The sequence below is a fragment of the Lasioglossum baleicum genome, chromosome 3 (genome assembly GCF_051020765.1).
Source record: "Lasioglossum baleicum chromosome 3, iyLasBale1, whole genome shotgun sequence".
NCBI lineage: Eukaryota > Metazoa > Arthropoda > Insecta > Hymenoptera > Halictidae > Lasioglossum > Lasioglossum baleicum.
The window spans coordinates 14,416,028-14,436,496 of NC_134931.1; the positions used below are offsets into that span (position 1 = coordinate 14,416,028).

At 33.1% G+C, this 20,469-nt stretch overlaps 4 protein-coding genes across 13 annotated transcripts; 2 read left to right on the forward strand and 2 right to left on the reverse strand.

The window, feature by feature from the left end:
• Positions 1 to 1,677: 1,677 nt before the first annotated feature.
• On the forward strand, positions 1,678 to 6,510 carry LOC143207036 (uncharacterized). 3 transcript variants are annotated; one of them, XM_076420038.1, is made up of 4 exons: positions 1,678 to 2,005; positions 2,083 to 2,173; positions 2,243 to 2,377; positions 2,463 to 6,510. In XM_076420038.1, exon 4 carries the CDS (start codon positions 2,573 to 2,575, stop codon positions 3,695 to 3,697), a length of 1,125 nt encoding a protein of 374 aa, XP_076276153.1. In that variant the 5' UTR covers positions 1,678 to 2,005; positions 2,083 to 2,173; positions 2,243 to 2,377; positions 2,463 to 2,572; the 3' UTR covers positions 3,698 to 6,510. The 3 variants fall into 3 exon arrangements, with proteins under 3 accessions (XP_076276153.1, XP_076276154.1, XP_076276155.1); XM_076420039.1 differs by having other exon boundaries at positions 2,243 to 2,370; XM_076420040.1 differs by lacking the exon at positions 2,083 to 2,173.
• LOC143207032 (oxysterol-binding protein-related protein 9) lies at positions 4,294 to 11,489 on the reverse strand. Of its 4 annotated transcripts, none has more exons than XM_076420031.1 (13): positions 11,329 to 11,489; positions 10,489 to 10,704; positions 10,179 to 10,409; positions 10,041 to 10,113; positions 9,884 to 9,973; positions 9,634 to 9,757; positions 9,445 to 9,551; positions 7,425 to 7,454; positions 7,132 to 7,294; positions 5,930 to 6,195; positions 5,452 to 5,846; positions 4,987 to 5,214; positions 4,294 to 4,896 (listed from the first exon to the last, which is right to left on the reverse strand). In XM_076420031.1, the coding sequence occupies exons 1-13, from the start codon at positions 11,470 to 11,472 to the stop codon at positions 4,804 to 4,806; spliced, it is 2,160 nt and encodes a 719-aa protein (XP_076276146.1). In that variant the 5' UTR covers positions 11,473 to 11,489; the 3' UTR covers positions 4,294 to 4,803. The 4 variants fall into 4 exon arrangements, with proteins under 4 accessions (XP_076276146.1, XP_076276145.1, XP_076276148.1 ...); XM_076420030.1 differs by having other exon boundaries at positions 9,445 to 9,554; XM_076420033.1 differs by lacking the exon at positions 9,884 to 9,973.
• A 116-nt stretch (positions 11,490 to 11,605) lies between these two features.
• Positions 11,606 to 15,536, forward strand: Sra (RRM_RCAN_like domain containing protein Sra). 4 transcript variants are annotated; one of them, XR_013008600.1, is made up of 7 exons: positions 11,606 to 11,947; positions 12,039 to 12,099; positions 12,507 to 12,778; positions 12,839 to 13,028; positions 13,112 to 13,264; positions 13,717 to 14,032; positions 14,101 to 15,536. XR_013008600.1 is itself a non-coding variant. In XM_076420046.1 (4 exons), the coding sequence occupies exons 1-4, from the start codon at positions 12,521 to 12,523 to the stop codon at positions 13,842 to 13,844; spliced, it is 729 nt and encodes a 242-aa protein (XP_076276161.1). In that variant the 5' UTR covers positions 11,610 to 12,520; the 3' UTR covers positions 13,845 to 15,536. The 4 variants fall into 4 exon arrangements, 1 of the variants encoding a protein (XP_076276161.1); XR_013008599.1 differs by having other exon boundaries at positions 11,606 to 12,099; XR_013008598.1 differs by having other exon boundaries at positions 11,610 to 12,778; positions 13,717 to 14,042.
• A 651-nt stretch (positions 15,537 to 16,187) lies between these two features.
• Cul5 (cullin 5) lies at positions 16,188 to 20,389 on the reverse strand. 2 transcript variants are annotated; one of them, XM_076420024.1, is made up of 11 exons: positions 20,232 to 20,389; positions 19,462 to 19,671; positions 19,171 to 19,350; positions 18,966 to 19,107; positions 18,575 to 18,889; positions 18,022 to 18,494; positions 17,664 to 17,927; positions 17,424 to 17,579; positions 16,867 to 17,147; positions 16,661 to 16,784; positions 16,188 to 16,588 (listed from the first exon to the last, which is right to left on the reverse strand). In XM_076420024.1, the coding sequence occupies exons 1-11, from the start codon at positions 20,247 to 20,249 to the stop codon at positions 16,394 to 16,396; spliced, it is 2,358 nt and encodes a 785-aa protein (XP_076276139.1). In that variant the 5' UTR covers positions 20,250 to 20,389; the 3' UTR covers positions 16,188 to 16,393. The 2 variants fall into 2 exon arrangements, with proteins under 2 accessions (XP_076276139.1, XP_076276140.1); XM_076420025.1 differs by lacking the exon at positions 20,232 to 20,389 and adding an exon at positions 20,044 to 20,195.
• Between the last annotated feature and the right edge of the window lie 80 nt (positions 20,390 to 20,469).

A 20,469-nucleotide genomic window follows, 5' to 3' on the forward strand; every position in this document is an offset into this window, starting at 1 on the left:
CGGGAAAAAATCTCAAATATCAATTTCAATTAAATGCAATTATATGATTAAATTAATGCAAGCAAATGGGGAAAATTGACCGAAAATTGAATGGCACAACGGCTGTTTAAATACTTCGAAGGACTACCTCGTCCGGCTAGGCCCTTCATTCCAAATTGTAATATTCCAATATTCCAAACCATTTTAAATATATTCAAGTACTATTTAAAACTATTAATGAGTTTTAACAACAAAATATTTTAAATAGAAAACTAAATTTTGACATATAAGATAAGATTATAGCAAGCTTGCTATAAATGTCGAAAACTCGAGTCTGGCCAGATATGAGACATTCAATTTTCAGGAAACACTATTCTATGATGACGAACGGAGAAAAGGGAAGTGAAGCTCGGGGGCTTCGGTCGCCGTGGAGTGGAGTGAAACATTGTAACATATATATTGATACGGGTCGGGTCGGGTATATCGGTGTGAGACTACTAATCAAACAACAAAGCTTAATTATTTATCATTACTTTTTTATAGGATTTTCCTTAACATATTTGGTGAATTTTGTTTCTTTTTATGAAAATGGTACCAAAATTATATAATTCCGATGATATTTGCTTATGCAATGAGCGACGCAAGTTTCGGACACAAAGAAGGACAGCGTCGGGAAAAAAGAGACGCGGAGAGTCCTTATTCTTTTAAGATTTCGACTTCGACTTCGTCTGCTAGCTCTTCGCCTCGTCGCACAATGTACTCATAAATGAATCATGTTTCAGGAAGTGGTTCAGTTCAGAATGAAATAAAATAATGTTACACGCACTTTTTAAATAGCGTCATATATGGTGCAAGAAATATTCGTATAGAGTCAAATAGAATTATTTTTTTAGATATCTTCGTGCGAAATACTGCCTCTAAATAACATTGTATGGATAGGAGCCGTCGAAAATTAGTTTAATTAGTTAATACTTTTATCTTGTTACTACCTCTGCTTTAATAATTGCTGTCAATAATGCTGTCGAGCATTACAAGTATGGGATAAATAAGTAAAAAAATTAATTTTCTGTTTCCTACTAAGGATCTTAATAAGAACGATTGAATTTTGTCATTACATAACATAACAGAATATTTTTTAAGAATCATTATTTTATATATAACGCAATAATGTTCAAATTACTATTTAAATTCCAATATACATTTGTAGAATATTACGTAGTAGTTACTTTCATTTTTCCTTCATCTATAAACTATCGATTAAATTGTAAACAATTATTACAATGGTGATAATAACGGAAATAAGAATACAATAAGAGAATTATACATATACATATAGTATTATAAGGCAATTACAGAATGGGTAATGTCAGCATTCTACTATATCATTCTTCTTCCACTTGACGAATATCTCGTCGATTGTGGAACTTTTACCGCTGTGGTATATCAGATCACTGTAACTTTCCCGTTATCCCCGCGCCCACTCGCGCCCACTTACCGGTCCCGCGGAATAACACAGGGGCTGGCAGTCTTTAATAGTATCTCGTCGGTGTCTTCAGCTTCTACGTCGGTAAGGTAGACAACTTTGACTATATATATATGGGTTCTAGTCCACGCTGCGATGGAATCGGTTTCATTCTGTTTCTGTTGGGTGCAGCACTGTACTGGAGGCACCAAAACCCGAATATTTATGTTTGTTGACGTATCGTAGCCTAAGCGTAGGTTATGCGCACGATTATGACACAGACAACTCTGGACCTGGACAACCCTAACCAATCTAAAATGGTAGACAGACATCTCGCAGTTTCAAGTGTTTTATTTCTCGTATCTTTCAGTCCAGCGTATATACTGTTCAATAGATTTATGATATGCATCTATTTACTGGGATAAAGAGATCACAAGAAAAGTTTCATCCGAGCTTTTACTGGGAAAGTTCTACATAGGTATATGTAGAACTCGTATTATGTTACAACCAACGTGGATTAATCTTCATAGAAACATGTCAAAATACCGCACGTGGTCTACTCAAGTGAGAACATTTAAACTACGTAACTCCTTCTTTTGCTGTGTTTGAAAATGATGAAATTTGAAAATAATGGATTTTAGATTGCAGTCGTAACGAATAATGTATATACCTTGTTTCGATAAATTCGACCAATATTCTGCAAACCAACATTGATTGAAAATTCTGACAGATGTAATTATTTTAAAAAATTTCTCATTATAAGTGATGATTATTTTACGATTAAATAATGATTTTTTTTAGGAATCTTTATACACAAATATCGAGATATGTATGGAATGATATTTAACTCAACGATTCCTCATGTCAGTTGGTTTATGACTTTATAGCAATAAAGTTCATAACTTTATAATAAATTCACAGTTTCGAAGGTAAAAGGTAAAAAACATTTTATTCACTCCTGTACATACAAATTTTGTCATATATGTTTCTTGTAATTTAAAAGTTGCAATTTCTCTTTTAGGTCTCTTGTACTATAATTTGTGTTTAAAGTAACATTCTGTAAATTACTTAAATTATCGATATTAAGTTATTGAAAATAATAACCGAGTTGTTACATCGATATATTTTAATATGATAGAATCTATAACGTTGGAATTGAGACCTAGACTCCAAATATGCAATGCTTTCATCCACTTACGAATGAAAGTAAACTCTGCAATAGTTGGGATCAAACTTTTAGAAGAAAGTATTGAGATTAGTATAGGAGATAAAATATTAAAATTGTTGGTGAAATCCATCAAATTGATACCAAACTCGCTATCGGCGTTAAATATTATAAATAATTGGATTTGTTTTCGCTTACAAACTAAATCGAGTTCTGTCTTCGGAACTCTCCAAATGGAATTGGTTAATAACTCTTTACCAAAAATAAATTTTCCAAATGATTCTGTATCTTCTTACAATTCAGAAACCCTCGAATTGCTTAATGAATCTTGCTGCAGCATATTATGCGCATGCTGTAAAATTATTCTTTCTAAAGAAATACTTGTTAAGAGGGTGTTGCCTGTGCCAGACTTGAATTATGATCCGAGCGAATGGTTTTGTTGCAAGCACAACCACGACACTATAACGCAAAATTTGACGCCATCGGAATCCGATATCTTTTATGGGCCATTTTTTATTGTCGTCCATACAGGTGTATTTAACGAAAATTTAAAAATAGACGGAAACGATATAATTTGCAACAGATGTTTACAATATTTGGGAAAGATTGATAAAAATAATTCGCTTAAACTGTGGAGTTACTCCATCGACTGTAGTTTGTCGAATAACTTAAAAACAAAATGTGCAACTGACCCTTTCACTGATTTTTTAATAGCCATAAAAACTTCAATGACCGGTATATTCGGCGAGGAAATAGTTTTACAGTCTTTTGTGGGGAAAGAAACTCATTGCCTTATTCTAAAACCGATGGACTGGAATTTAAATTTAATGATAGAGCCTAAAACAATTTTAACTAATAATATCATAACTTTGCAAAAAGTATCTATCGTTAAAGTACTATATAAATATGAGACAAATAATAATATTACCGATTCCACGAACAAATCGTACTGCGAAGTAGGTCTCTCGGTGATAAAAATTGGTTTGGAGCATTTAGTACTATCGACAAAACGATTTCCACAAGCTCATAGAGTCGCATCCGATTATTATATCGGACACATATATTTGGAAAAACCGATAAATGAAATTTAATTATATTTCTGATGTTTCGACAAGAAACGAATTTTTGTTATACTTCATGCAAAAACAATATTTTCTGAAATTTTTTTATTGCAAATAAAAATCTCATAATTATAATTTAAATTCATTCAATATGTATCATACAAATGCACAAATAAAGTTCTATTTTATCGAAATTTTACATTGCTATTAATATATTACATTTCATATCCAATACTTTAGTTGAATTAGAATTTGTAATTGAAATTCGATATGTAATAAAACATATTCCCTGTTCAAGTGAGAAATAGTGCATGGACAAAATATACTGTACACAAAAAAGTAACAGAAAACGATTAAATTATTTACATTATATAATAAAGTGTCAGCCATCTAAATTGATGCTATATAGGAAACAATTAATCTGAGTACTCTCATGCAATATAGGTACATAATATATAATATCTTCTGAGTTACGAGTGTCTTTATCTTTACAAGTAGTTCACCGTCTAAATTGTTTAAACGTGGCTTTAAAACCTTGAAGAGCTTCGCATAAATGAATTTAGTACGGATCCATTTTCAAATGTACGTCTATATCGAAAAATGATATGCTTTTCCATTTGACCTAATATTATTTAATTATATTTTTATTGATTTCACTTTTGTATCATACTATGTTATATCATTTTTACAGCTATGTAGATTAACAGTACATAAGCATTGTAAATCTATGTCCACATATAATACATGGCACGATACTATCATGATTTATGTTTAATATCGTGACTATCAATAGCTATATGTATTATAAAAAATAATTTGCCAGCTATCAAAATACATGTACATCATCGAATGAAATCTTAATAGTATACACCACTTTTTAATATTTGCTATTGTACTTAATCAGGTTTAGATGAAAAGTAACATTTTCGAAGAAAGAACGTGCGTATAGAATTCCTTAAATTTTCTTTGTTCCAAAGGTAAGAGTTATTAGGCGTAAAAACGGTGTCTTGAAAAGCATTAAAATATATTTTATAAATTAACTAATACTAAGATTAGTCGTGCCCTCAGTTAATTAGGCGTTAAGAAGTTTCTAGTACTGTGCAATATCATAGACTGTGGCGAAATGTTTTCTGGATTTACGTTGCCCCTGCTTGATCTAGAGGCAAATGTAATCTGTCTGCAAGAGTATTAACGTACACCCAACCACCGTCTTTAGTTTCCTTAAACAGCTGTTCAACAAATAGGATATTACGTTATTATCATGTATTCTTATCATTTTCGAGATAGAGAAATACCAGAATTTCGAGAAATGTACGTACCTTAGTTTGCCAATTAGTGTTATTTTCTTTCCTAATTCGCGCTTCGTCGCGTTGTCTTTGTTCGATCGTACACTTGGCTGCAGTAGCTTTTTCCATATCGTTGATTCTCAATCCAACGGTCACATCTCGCCAAACTTTTCGAGATTCGTGTTCTTCCTGTTCACAGACTGGTATTACTAATTTCTTCTGCGTTTCAAGTTCTCGAACATCCGCAAATATTTCTGTTCTCTGCAAATTGACAAACTTTTTAATAATGTAATAATTAGACTGCTATAAAATTTTTAGAAAATGTTATAGTTGTTACAAATGTTATAAAATTCGATAGAATTTAGTACGATTTTTATGTGTATTATAATATTCCACTTTCTTAAAATTCCTCTATAAAAATTGGAAATTGCATAAACATCCGTAGTCTAGTAATCATTTTAATTGGAAATTAGAGTATTTAAGCTTTGGCACACTTACACCGTCAGCCCATTTCGCCTCCATAGCACCACTCCATTCCCCATTTATCGAAAGAAATGGTTTCTTATCTCCTGGTTGTGTAATTTGACATGTAATACGATTACGTTTACCACCGTAGAAAGGTTTTGTTAAGAATTCTACGGTAGCTTGGAAGCCAGTTTGCGGGCAATGTATAGTCGCAGTTCCCCCTAATTCTATCCATGGTACAGTGAGAATAGATCTGCCGTAACCATTCGGAAAAGTTAAAACGTATTCTTCTCCGTATTGTAATACATTCACCCAACCCTTTCCTACATTATGTACTCCTATACTTAATCCAAGGAATTTACTTTTTGTCCATACGTGTGCTCCAAAGCTAATTTGCTTTGTATAATGTTCAGCGTAGAATGCACTTACTACATGAAGAAAATACTAGTTTGATTAAGCGCGTTTTTAAAAAATCAAATGATTTCAAATGATTAACAAGTAAGAAGCTTACTCGGTGGATGATGAGAAACTTGTTCGGCCACGAATGAAAGTTGATTCTCTCTACACCAAGGTACAGGACCTTCGGCAACTAATTTTATGTCATTTGTACTATCTACAGTGTCGCTGGGAATATCCCAATGACATCTAAAAATTTCACCTAATATTGGATTATATGGTTTTTTAGCTACCCCTGACTTGCGACCTGCGTGGAAGCTGCATAAGTACCAACGAACTACTTGAATCATTCTATCTCTTGGGGTAGTCATATCTGCTATGCTAAAACATATTAGACAATGCAATTTAAGCGAGATGCAGTTTAAGCGATATACAGTTGGGGACAATATTAAGTGGACACTCTTAATACTCGCATAACTTTTTTAAAATTGGTCCAAAGGACTTGAATTTTTTTAAGATGTTAGACCAACTACTGGGTTGGCAAGAAAGTAATTTCGGTCTTTTAAGATGAAATAGAGCCGAAGCAATGAACTTTATATTTCCCATTTTGTTCGATGATCTTTTGCCAAAAAGAATAAATAAGAAAATATTTTATTGATTGAAGTTCATCGCTTGAAAAAAAAGAATTGGGGTTTTCTCCACCTTAAAACACCGAAACTACTTTCCTGCCAACCAACAAGTTTGCTAGAAAATGAGTAAACAAAAATTTTTGTTTAGATTGCAATTGGTAGGAATCAAACAAAATTTTAAAAATGATGTTTTATCAACTTTCTTATCTGAGCCTGTAACGATAATTTAAAAAATGGGTTTTGTAGATTTTGGTAACTTATATGCATACTGAAAATTTCATCGAAATCAGTTAATGATGCAATGAGCTACAAACGAAAAGGGCGAAATGCCCTTACATGGCTGAAAATTTGCAAATTTCACCCTTAAGCTCTCATCATTAAATGTATGTAGCTCATTGCACTGTTAGCCGATTTTGATATACCTTTTAGTTTGCATAGAAGTTACAGAAATCTACGAAACGTATCTTTTAAATTATCGTTATAGGCTCAGATAAAAAAGTTGATAAAACATGTGATTACTACCAATTGCAATCTAAACATATTTTTGTTTATTCATTCTCTAGCAAACTAGTTGAACTAACATCTTAAAAAAATTCAAGTACTTTGGACCAATTTTAAACAAGTTATGCGAGTTGTAAGAGTGTCCACTTAATGTTGTCCCCGACTGTATTTCTTTAATATGGCGTACCTTATAAACTGGTCTGGATGGGTAAAGTAATCTGCGTACATTTCCAAAAGCGATCTGCGTTCCAAAATAAATGTAGGTAATGCTACTTTTGTCAAATCCATGCCAATCTTCACTTGCGATAAGAGATGGGTTACAACTGAACCATGGGATTCCATGGAATCCACTGTAAAGAGGTGTACACATCAGGTTAAGTAAACAGGCACGTTATTTTCTTATTTTATTATTCTATTTCTTAGCGACTTTAATATTTCTATGCGTATATATGTATATATGCTAATAGAATAATTACTAACTTTCTGTTTCGCTTTCCTCCTCGTAAAGAGCTACAACAGAACATAATTGTACAAGTTAACAACAACTGTCAATAGATTGATAATAATATATTTCAGAACAATTCAAGTATGTACTGTCTGTCTTATTTATGTACAGAAATAAAATGGTTCTAGAAAAAACGTGTAAAATAATCATCAAAGCTTGTACAACGGAGTTGATAGGATATTTAGATTTTCTATAAACTAATGACTTACTTCTTGAATCTGCGGGCAGCATATTGTTTTTCTGTAATATACCAAGTAATATCCATTCCTAAATACTTTCACTATATGAAAAATGAACTACACATAACATAAAAACCTTCTTCTGAGAAATAAAATCCACAGAAATGAAGAAAACATGAAAGTTTGATCAAATCTTTCTGCCTGTGAATTCGTCATATTATCAGACATTCAGGCTTGACTTTAACTACAAATTCGACGACTATTTTACGTGAACGTTACGCTAACACGATAATTCACGTGTTGTGTAAGATGCTCCCTAAAATCAATAATTTTAGTTGCGGGTAAAGTCGAATGGTGCAAACCTGCATTATCGATATCTACGAATGCACTTAATCTCGGACATTCATTTTTTTTTTAACGTTATTTATATTGAAATATTAAATAACGAGACGTAAATAGATTGATTTTAATATAAATTTCGGGAAACTCTATCGACTAAACGCGTAAGAATTTCATCTATATGAACGTGTCCCAATTTAGTTTTGCTAATCTAAATATATATGTATACTCATTTTATTTTAGTCATCATATTCACATCCTTGCTGCAAACGTTTTCTTGATTCCAAATATGAATAGAAAGATTATATCCGTCAAATACAATAGAAATATATGCATATATGTATACATAATTAGGGGTCTCTATTTCATGTGTCTGTAAATACACGTGTACACGTGTAATAAACGAATCCGGATCTCAATCCGTGTAATATTAAATACACAGGTACTTGGCTCGGGTATTTTAATTTCATGAATATTCGTGTATTTTAATACACGGTAATATATCTGTGGTCGTCAGGAAGAACGCCGCATGTCACACACTTTCACTTTCGAGATATTGCCGTTTAAAGTTTTCATCACTAATACTTCGACATGGGACATTGATTAAATTGAACTATTTTTCCGAGCCTTTCAAATTTGTTTTCATGACTTTTTTCTGGTAAATACAGAAATCCTATACGATGAAGCTTAATTAATGAATAAACTCGAATTTTTTAAAATTGTGACATGTGCGACGTTTTTCCTTGCGACCACAAATATAGCGTCGAGCAGTTGAGCGTGAATTTATTGCTGTTTCTCGTTTGCGTCTTCCTTCTATTTAACGTGAACAGTCGAAAAGAATCCGGTCGGAAAACAAAAACGCATCATTTGCTGGGACAGGACGCGACGTGTCGAACGGATCCGTGTATTTTTGTATACATCCGTGAACACGGTGATTAGAATGCATAATTACAGGTGTATTCAGAATTCCGTGTACACGTATTCTTTCAGTACATGTCCAAAATCGTAGACTCTAATATGTATAATGCAGTATTATAAATACATATGTGCAATATAAGGCATGTTGTCATTATATTATATTTATTATACAGGAAAATACCTAACTTGAGTATTCTAAATATCTCACTAGTTCCTGGTGATGAAGAAAAATATTATAAAAGGACAAGATTTGATTCGAAGGGTTTACTATTATGAGAGGATAACAATTCTTTTCAAAGCCATATTTTTCGAAGATTTAGCGATAGATTTTTTTTTCAATGGCATAGTCAAGAAAAATCCAATGACTTCTGACATTGTGACCTTTGTGCAAGCTTTAAATGATCTCGAGAGTAATTATATAAATTTTAAAAGTCATCCCTTCAAAGCAAATCATGTTTCTCTTTGATCTTTCCTTTTTCTAGTATCAACAACAAGCTAAAGGACATTTAAGTTAATCAAGTTAGATGGAATATGCTGTATCTAAACTATACAGACTTACCATCGTAATCAACAGTTCCGTCACCTTTTGTAGGCGGCAACGGGTTTTGTTTTCGATTTTCATTAGAACTGTCTGCATGCGTTTGCGAGCGTTCACTATCTCGTCGTCTACTGAAATGTTTAAGCGTTATTAGGAAACTTGTGAATATTTGTGATATGGGCGACTTTCACAATATTTATGAATACTTGCACAGTAATATGATTTTGCATTGCAGAAGGTAGAGATATCTCGTCTGCCGCGTCGTAATAATCTTCGTCTTCATCCGAAGATGAATATGAGAATTGTGGTACTGGAAGATCTCTATCTACGACAGCTTTACAAGTAAAATATAAAGATAGGTTTTAAAATGATTTTCTTAAATAATAATGAAACAATGAACCAGATAGTTTGCTATATAAAAATATACATTGGCGAGTACAATCAATGAAAACAGAATTACCATTTGTCAATGTAGGTACTCTTGGTTCTATACATTCAGAACCTAATTCAATACCAGTTTGTACAGTTGCCTCTGGTTCGCTAATAGCAACTGAAATTCACTCGATTAAAATCTTCCTATCTTAAATACGTTCTGTATAATATACCGAAATAGTTACCATGAGATAAGGATTGAACGTGTATCGAGTCGGTGGGTCCCCTATATATTCCATTCACAGGTATCGCTGTATTCTAGAAATATAGTATTCATTATGTATATTCCTTATGTATATTCATTATGTACTCAATCGTATTACCTTCGCAATTTGCAATTGAACTATCGTATGCTTAACAGAATTAAGCATTGCATTGGCTTGCGTTAAAATTGCTGTATATTTTTCTTGCTTTTCTTCATCTTCCGTAGTTGCGTTTCTCTGTTTCGTTTCAATTACCTTTATTTGATCGATTAACAATTGAAGATAAGCATCTGCTTCGGCTACCTTACGATTGAAATCTTGCTTAGGAGGCGATTTCTTGGGATCCCATCTCTGGAAATAAAAAATTGTTTCAGTTAAATGAATTTAGACCGAGTTCTGCTCACACGACTACAGAATAAATTGATCGTACAGCATGAGAGTGACGCAATATAGTGTCCTCCAAAGCACGAATCCAGCGCTCACGCTCCTCTGCATTTCGTGTTTGAAAATGAAATGTTTTTGGATCGTCTTTGTACGACGATGTCGTAATTGTAAACGTGCTATCATCCTCGTCGTCTATGCCGATAATAGCACCCCTTAAACGTACGCATCCTCTGCGCGCTCCTCGCATCATCTTCTCTTTACTCTGAAATGTAAAAAGCATAACATAACATTAAATACAATAAACCAAAACAATTAAAAATGTATATCTTCTGAAATATGCAAAAATATCAGCACAGATATTAAATTAAAAATTGTTATTTTTGTTTCAAATATGGCTCATCCTTATCATTAGACTGCGGATCGTTATGCATTTATGAAGAAATTGGTTGGGTGAAATATAAAACAGTAAAAGATTTAAAAAATACAAGAATCTTATGTTGTTGCTTTTAATATAACAAAGTCGTTACACAACAAACGTTATAACAAAAACATTTTTATTTTGCACAAAGATCCGCAGTTACTTATCACGTGCGTTCGATAAGAAATCGTTCGTTCTAATCGCTTCGGAAGCAACTTTATTATTCGAAATTAAGAAGTCAGCTGATTATGACAGATAGATTGTTTTTCTAATAAACGGTCGTAACGACGTAGAGCAGTGTAAAGTGAAAAACAAGATATTCGTGTGGAAAAACTATACATCGGATTGTAACACTGAAATATGTATTAATTCAATTTTTTGAAAGAGTACATAGAGGGGTGTGTAACCTATGAGCAACGGCCAGTAAAGCTAATTGAAAATACATTGTAATTGTTGAAACAATCTCACCGTATAGTACGATAAAAGACCAGCGTTGTCATCTAGAACAAACCATCGGTATTGCCATCCGTTAACAACATTTGTCCATTTGCTAAGCGAACCTTCCATCATCGACATTGTTATTTGTTGCTCGCTGCTACCCACGACATACATATCATATACATATATAGTATAAGCATAGATACAGATACAGGTAATGTACGGATATACATATATATTATACATATATGTATAATACGTGTTTCTGTACGAACGTATAGAAAGGTAACTCTATAAGAAGATTGAAGAAGATTTACATGAGACGAATTTTCAAATATCGGATCATTACGGCAAGATTAATTAATTCTTTATCTCGCAGACGAACAATATCGGATATATATGTATGCGCGTACTTTGTAATTTGAATTTATTGTTTGTTTCCATTCTATGGAAATTGACGGGTTTCCGTTTGCTTTACTGAGATAGGATCATTGCAGTGCAACAGACAAAAAAAAATATCGTCTGTACCGGCTTGCTATCTTCCTATATTATTTCCTGTAGTCAAGGATTATGAAAGATTCCGTTAAGATAATAATAAAATAGTAAATACAGTGTTTAGAGTATCCGAGAGTCGTGGAAATGGTTAAGTGTACGTTGTAATACGACAATCAATTTTCATGTGTAAATAAAAACTAATCGAACTACATTCTATTAAGTAAACTAAATTATTCCCGATCCAGATAAATATTCGAAACCAGGAAAACAGTTTTGCATTCGGTCTAGCCGTTCAAAAAAGATCAGGCAAGTAATATCTGTCTCCATTCAGCTGATTAACTGTTTTTTTCATTAATAAGCTGCATATGTTGTTGCATATGTGTAGTACCGTACGTATATTCGCGATTGTGTGACAGTGATAGATAGGACAGTGACAAATAAAATCGCATAACACAGATAAATGCGGTTCATAGATGTTTCGTAAATCTGCATGGTTTTCTATAATTTGTTACGTATATACATATGTGCAACGAATTACTTTCCATCGAGTTCCCTTATGAAAATGATAAAAGAGGCATGATGTTCTTAGGCAACGAGAATTCAGTGCTAAAATAAATGACATGAGAAGTTGACAAAAATGCTATGTTCAGTCTAATTGGTGTTTTTATAAAAGTGAATCGAAACAATTAGTAACAAGGGTTGGAATTCAACAGCAAATTTATTAAATATGGAAGAGAAACACGGTTCCAGAGTGTTGGAAGATGATGATCTGGAAGAATCAGAAAATATAATAATCAACGAAATTGACGGTTTACCCAACTTACATCCAAATTACCAAGAATTAGAATTGGAATTCAATGTAGGGAAAGATCATAGCGAGGCTAATGCAAGGTCTCTAGAAGATTTAGTGCACGACGAAGATTTACCAATATCGGTTATAGTAACTAATGTGGATCCTCGTGTGTTTAACAGCGACGAATTAAAGGTACGCCAAACGTATAACTTTGAGTATTAACGAGAAGCTAATCTTTCTTCTTTGTTTCAGCACGAGATAGAAGATCTATTTAAACAATTTGGCGACGATGCTACTTTTCAGTACTTTAGGTCGTTTAGAAGAATGAGAGTAAACTACAGTTCCCCGCACGCAGCTGCTAATGCTAGGATACAGCTGCATCAAACTCTCTTCGGCGAGACCAGTATCAATTGTTATTTTGCACAGCCTGTCACTCCAATCGGTTTGTAAAACTATCTTTTTTACTGTATAACATACTAAAAGCATTGATTTCGCTAATGATAATAACAACAATGTATTTCACAGATATGGAAGATCAGCATCTTCAGCCACCGGCACTTACTAAACAGTTCCTAATTTCGCCACCCGCATCCCCGCCTGTTGGTTGGCAGCCGAGAGAGGAAAACGAACCTTTAGTTAATCATGATTTATTAGCGGCTATAGCAAACTTATCTGCAGGTTTGTGAATACCACTCGTTAAGGGGGTAGACTGGTTTCTAGGATTGTCAAAAGCGCTAGATAAAAGATCAATCCAGGCTGCAATTGCCCTCAAAAGTCCTATTTCTATGTTTACGTGGCATAATTTGCATCATTTGGCAGTATGTAGCTGTCGCAACTTTATGAAAACAGCTACATGCGCAGCTTTATGCTTCCGAATAATGAAAATTATGCCATGTAAACGTAAAAATAGGACTTTTGAGGGCGATTGCGATCTAGATTGATCTTTTATCTAGTGCTTTTGACTTCTAAAAAAACCCATCCTTGCATTATTGAGAAATGAAAAGGCGCATCCCGCACCCTTGCAATCCTGGAAGCGAGAGTCTACCCTCTTAACACAATATGTACGATTAATATGAAAGAATTTTCTTTGATATTCTCATGTTATATTGTACAAATAATGAATTTCATAGGAGGTAGTCACGAATTACATCCCGGAGGTTCAGGACAGCCAGGAATAGTCGTTCATGTTTGTGAAACAGCAAATCCTATAAAGAATGCTCCACGCATACAACATACACGTTGTCCAGAACATTCATAAGTAGCATTGTTAGAGATGTTGTCCATTTTACGACAATGAATTATTTATCCATCCAAGAAGAAACTAGAGGCATTACATACAATGGCATTCAATACACAAAACTTTTTATTGCTATATCGCAAAATTGAGAATTATTATCTTGTGGCAGTAGGGTCACAGGAAATGATTTGTAAACGCGTTCTGCTAAGGCAAGTACATGTGAGTATTTTACAAGAATTATGAATGTAATTATTACTAAAAACGTTTCCCCTTCCAGATATACAATATTATTTTATGCTGAAATTTCAAACAAAAATATGTCATCAAGAATGTTATACGCATAACATTGCATTGTTACACATGAAATAATTGATTTTATCGATGATAGATTCGTAAGTTCTTTTTGAGGCATTGAAATAAATAACGGAACTGAACGAAATTTAAGCAATTTATCTACACGTATTAAGGTCCAAACAAAATCTCGAGTGAAGCTCTAAATTAAATTTTTTTAAATTCATGTCAGCAGACATTGTATACATAGTTTGAAATAAAATGAAAAAATCGATCGTCTCGTGTGTAACAAACTTAGCAACCTTATCATAAAGATCATCATTCACTAACGTAAAAATAAATTATTAGAAAGAATGTATGCACACATTATTTTAGAATGACTTTGCAATTATTTTTAACTTCTTAAAGAGGAAAGATGATTTAGGATACTAAAGCTTATTCGCCATCACAGAAACTAATGAAATTAATACTACTAATATATCAACAATAAAGAATATTAAAATTAGCGATACCAGAGTTATATTTCGAGTTATCGGTGTTAATTGTATCGTCACGAAAGATATGTAAAATTTCAAATCTTAGGAAAATATCAGAGAACAAGTAGAAGTAATAATATTTGCTCTAATATAATTATTTGTGAATTCGAGGCAACTTTAGCTTGAGAAGTACAAAAGGAATGTGTGTACAATGAGTTTAATAAGGACAATTATAAACATTGATGTATATTTAATGTACATACATGTGATTGCGAGTGTATACCATGTGGACGCATGCAGGTTGATATTACCGATATTAATCTCGAATAAGTTAAAATTAATTTGTATTTTAAAACTGAGGGCGATAAATAATTTTATTTCTTCGGTAAGAAACTACGAATATTGAAACACGAGTAATCGATAAATCAGTTTCGAAAAAGAATTTTAACGCAATTAAAAACTATACATATTACTTGCGATGTATCGGTGTTACTGTTTTATTGCAACAGTGATGTGTACGTATGTATATGTATATGTAAATGTATATAATGTTCCCACTCGAATGAAATATATTTCATGTTGGTGTAAAGTTCAAATTAACATAAAGCTGTTGAAAAGTTTATAAATATGTTATAGCAAATTACTTTTCTGTGAATAAATACGTTACCAAAAAATTCCTTTTCTTTGTGTGTTGTGTATCTTGTACAAATGTACAGAGAGAGAGAGAGAGAGAGAAAGAGAGAGAGAGAGAGAGAGAGAGAGAGATTGAGAAGTTGTTGAATTATTATAATTTTTTTGGGAAAAAATTGTCTATTAATGAAGTAGCTTAGAAAGTATAAAAAATTCTGTTTTTTAATTCAGAAATTGTTCACTGTTACACTGTCATTAGCTTATTTAATAATATATAAAAGCTTTATACACATAGATGTCATTAGTAGTGGTAAGACAACATGTAATGGTTCATGATGCGACTGTGCAAAATTTAGCATTAAGGATTATACATTGCATTGCTAGTTTACTAAAATGAATTTCAATTCTTTCAATATGACATTTACACGTATCGGTATAGGCCATTTATATTGTATTTTTTGATTTCGGATGTATTTTCGTTCAATTCAAATTTTTTCCATTCGAAAATTCACATTTATTTCGTCCAAAATTTACGACACAATTCATACAAAACAGCCTGGAAAGTGTCATATAAAGAAAGTTTCATAATTAGTGTACTTTTTACAATTGAGATAAATTCACAAAATTTAATTGCTCTTGAAAATATGTACATACAAACACACATATATATATGTATATATGTGTATACTGTATATATACATACATATATATATATATATAGTAAATAAACATACTCACGCGTCTACGCCATTCGTGTTTCGATTTTTTCATGTGATATTCAACAGAAATAATAAGAAGTGTTTGCGACTGTTTTGTTCGAAGTAAATAAAACGATCGATCAAATTTACATATTGCTTTATAGAGATTAGGATTTTGAAACGTCATACTAAAATGTCATTTTTTAACTATGCATGCAATTATAATTAACGGCAGTATCTTATTTAACCATGATTCTCGGAACGATATGATTTTCTGTCCAAACACTAATTATTCATTTTAAGGAGATGTATCTTTCTTCTTTGTGAATGTGTTACAAAAACATTAAATATCTCTCAATTACAGTACGATTCTTTGAGCATACGCTTTTTTTCATGCACAAAAACTGAATTCTTATAAAAATATAATATTAATCATAAGAGTTTGTACGCTCTTATATGCATGTATAATCCAAATTTATGCAACATACACGAAAGTATTAATATCGTCGTCGTGTCTGCGAATATATTTGTGTTCAATGAGCCATTCGATTTGTTCCTTTATCATCTTTTTACTTGGCAGAAACATGTTCTTCAGTATATCGACTAATTCGGTTTGTAGCTGAGCATTACTAATCTTTTTCCGCATTTTTAGAATCTTGATAATCGCCTCCTGTAAGAAAATATTCATTACAATGATGCTTGTTTATTCGTAAATAAAGATTGATTAGACATAAAAATATACCTGAACCCTTAATATTCTAAGTTGTACGATAGATTGGTTGTCCTCCTCTTTACTGCGTTCGGTGGATAATTGAAGTCTTCCTATTAAATTAATTTTCCCTCGCTTTTGTAATTTACCGTTTTTACTGGAAATTCAAATTAAAGTTAAAAGAAAGATTTTACGTGGTAATCGTTTTGTATGTAGTAATTTTCGAACATATTACTAACACAATAGCGAACTCCTGATTGACCCAAAACCTTGTGTCATTCGCGAAATCTTTGGGACTATGCGCGTGAGGGTCTACCAACAGAAGCTGCCGTTTGAGCTTCGGAAAAACGCACAAAGACCATAACGTTCGCCTAAGCTCGGGGTCAGGAAGCTCCGTAGCCAATCGTAAATTTTCGTAAGTGATTTTTTCAAACGGCCGCTGATTCCAAGCGAACAGAACTGCCATTTGAAAAGTTGTTACGTCCACATCGAAGCGGCCCACTTGGTTGGAAAATGTTATCTGGAACACCATCCAAATTGGTTGCAAGGTGAAGCTGAAAATTAGAACCGTGATATTGAAAGTTTTGCAAAGTTCTATTCTATACCCTTGTTTACTGCATCAGAAAATCTTATAATCTTGTTCTGTTATAACAAATCATTGAAATGTTTCATCATTAAAATTTTTATTGTTAGATCGATACGTTTAAAGACCCTGCTATCAATCCATGAAAAATTCTTTGCAAATACGTGAAAACATCAGTCCCAATATTCTCTGACAAGACATTTCATTTCTTACCGTGCCGTTCGACATATGATGATACCATTGTAATTTTCTTCCGCTATGTTTTTTCTTATAAAATTCTTCTACCTCGGGAATATAATCTTCTAATTGTAACGGTAAACTTACAGTGACGCGTTCACTGCCTCTAGCCCAAGCACCTGCATTTAATATCTGGAAACAGTTGCGTTTTAATCAAAATTTAATCTGGCTGGACTAATCGACCGAATTCGATTTTATACGTTTCGCGGCCAGTACCTTAATATTTATACTATCTGCAATGGCAGCTCTACACTGTTCTTTAAACTGTTGATTGAGATCCTGCGACACTTTAATGTCTTGGAACATTCGAGCTAATTTATTAACATAATCTGCAGGCATTCCGACTTCGCGAAGCCATTCTACCATATTCTCTTCTTTCTCAGAATCCGCAGATGTGTCTAGTATTAAGCGGCGTGTTAAATGAGCCTTATGATAGCGCATAAATACATCCTTATTTTGAACATACTTTAACACTAACAACTAAAACGAAATTAATGAAAGATGGATACGAAGTGGCGTTTAATATTACTTGTACGAACAATATATGTACAATTCGAAACAAACAAATACTTACTACGTCCCTTAGCTTACTTTCGATTTCGTCGGAAGTTAGTTTTTTACTGAGAGGTGTCTTTCTAAGTAGCATATCACAGTAATTAGCAAGGAGTTCTGGACATTTCGATTCCGGTTGTTTATTGTTGTTGTTGTTCGGTTTATTATTTAAAATTGTTGTACCGATGCCAGAGCTTTGGCGAGCCGGTAACTCTAACTTGAATACTGTTGCGTCGTTCACGACGAGCTTGTAAGCTTTGTCTCTAGCAGTTAAAAATCTAGGATCGTCGTCGAACGCTTCTTTAACGAGGGTCGAGAATCGCCGGAAAAGATCTAACAGTCTTTCAACATATTTTTCAGAGTCGTGGGTTATAACGTCTACAGCTGCCATCATATCGGCTAGACCCGCACTCGCAATATGTTCTTCTAAATTTCTTAACATTGGACCAACACCCTCGGGCACTCTATCCATTAACTTTAGCATCAATCTAAGATCTGCAATTTAACCGATCAATTACGTTAGCTTGTGCATATGCTATCGAAACATTTTCAAATTATCATTAAAATACACTTACGATCTGTTTGATGGTGCTGTATCATTCTCGGACATTCTGCTAGTATAGCCGGCTTAAAAGTTGCTACTAATATACGTACACAGCAGTCGGTTAAAAGCTGTACGCTGGCACTGTTTGGTTCTAAATACTTTTGTGCTCTGAGTTCTTCTTCTCTCAGCTTTGCCTCCGCGTAACGCATGTAATTCTCTACACCGTGTAACGATAATTGTTCGGGAGCTTTCACCCAATAAAATGCTTCTGTCGCCTCTATGTATGCCGCTTCAAAATTCTCTCTATATATTTGAAGTTGATCCGTCGTATTCGAGCACAAATTTACTAGAATTATCGATAGAATTCTCGATTAATATACTAGCCTACGTATCGTCCCTTATATCGTTCAATAATCTATTACCATAGGATTCCCTAACGCCGATGACAAGCTGTGAATCAAACGCCTCTCCGTTCCGTTCGGCTCTTATTAGTCGCATAGCCGAATCTTGGAGTTTCTGCTTTATTTCTCCGAATATACTTTGATTCCAACTATCCAACATTAACTGTAATAAACGCAGAAAACAATTAAGTATAAAATAATTAGAAAGTATACAATTTATGAGTACCTTTCTGACAGTATCATCCGGTTGATTTCTTTTCTGAACTGTAGAAGTTGTTTTGCCAGCTAGACTTGTTTCTAATTGCCTAAAAGGTGTCGGAAGATAAATACACTGAATGAAAAACTTCCTCCATTCAACTATGTACGCTTTTAATAGAGCTTGTTCTTCTTGGTGTGCTAAAACTCTCTATAAATAATTAAAACATCTGTATCATTAAATTAATTTCATACAATAAAAATGAAAGAAAGCGAGAAGTAGGAGAATTATAAACTGTACTATAATTAAAATAATATATACCTGTTGTGCTTGTTTTATAAAATCCATTATGTCTTCTTTAAGGGCGTCCCTTAACTTCGGAGCACCTTTCTCATCCCACACGCATATCAAATGAACAGAGTAAAATAAATCTTGCCATTCTGCTTGAGTTACGGGTTCTTGTACCAACAGTTTCAAAATAATCGGACGCATACATGGCCATTTATCTTCAAACATGGGCCGGCTTTTGTCCTAATTATGCACATATTGTTAAATAAAGTAGGAGGGCACGGATATTTATAACTTAGCTATACATTGATAATTGTTCGATTATACACACGCGTTACAAAATAATATGAGTAACTATCTAAAAATGTTGAAAGCGATATATGTGTTGCAGTGTCAGCATATAAAGACGAATACTTTAAAGACGAATTCTACTTAATATTTTGAGTGACTTGTAGTTTTTGATTTAACTTAATACAAAAAATGTAGTTATTAAAGAGGAACTTATTTTGAAATTATTAAACGGAATAAAATAATCGTTTGACCTAAGTATTAGAAAATTATTGAACCGATAAACTAATGCAAACGTCTCGAATTAAAATAAAACGTTATACGAACTTTTAAATAGGAATATTCAAATCGTTGTTTGATAATCTAAACATTGCATAGGTTATCAACATTTGCATACTACCGTTGTTAACAAGACGGTACGAAAAAACTTAAAAAATTATATATATTAGAGTGACAAGTGTTTATTAATGTAAATCGGCAGTAACTGTAAATTTCGTTGTTTAGTGACAACTAACCTTCAACATCGTCGCCATCACAAATTTTTGACATGTCCTATACTCTATACCACAATGCGACTACGCCAGAGCCAGGGTATATGGTATATGTATATGTGCAAGTGTACATATAGTATGACCTCAGAATATTCGTACAGAGGTGAAACCCTGGCGTTTTTTTCTGTAACCAATTTTTAGCGCGCATGCCTCCACAAGTATATAGGTAAACTTTCATTTCAAATATCTAACCGTAACGGAT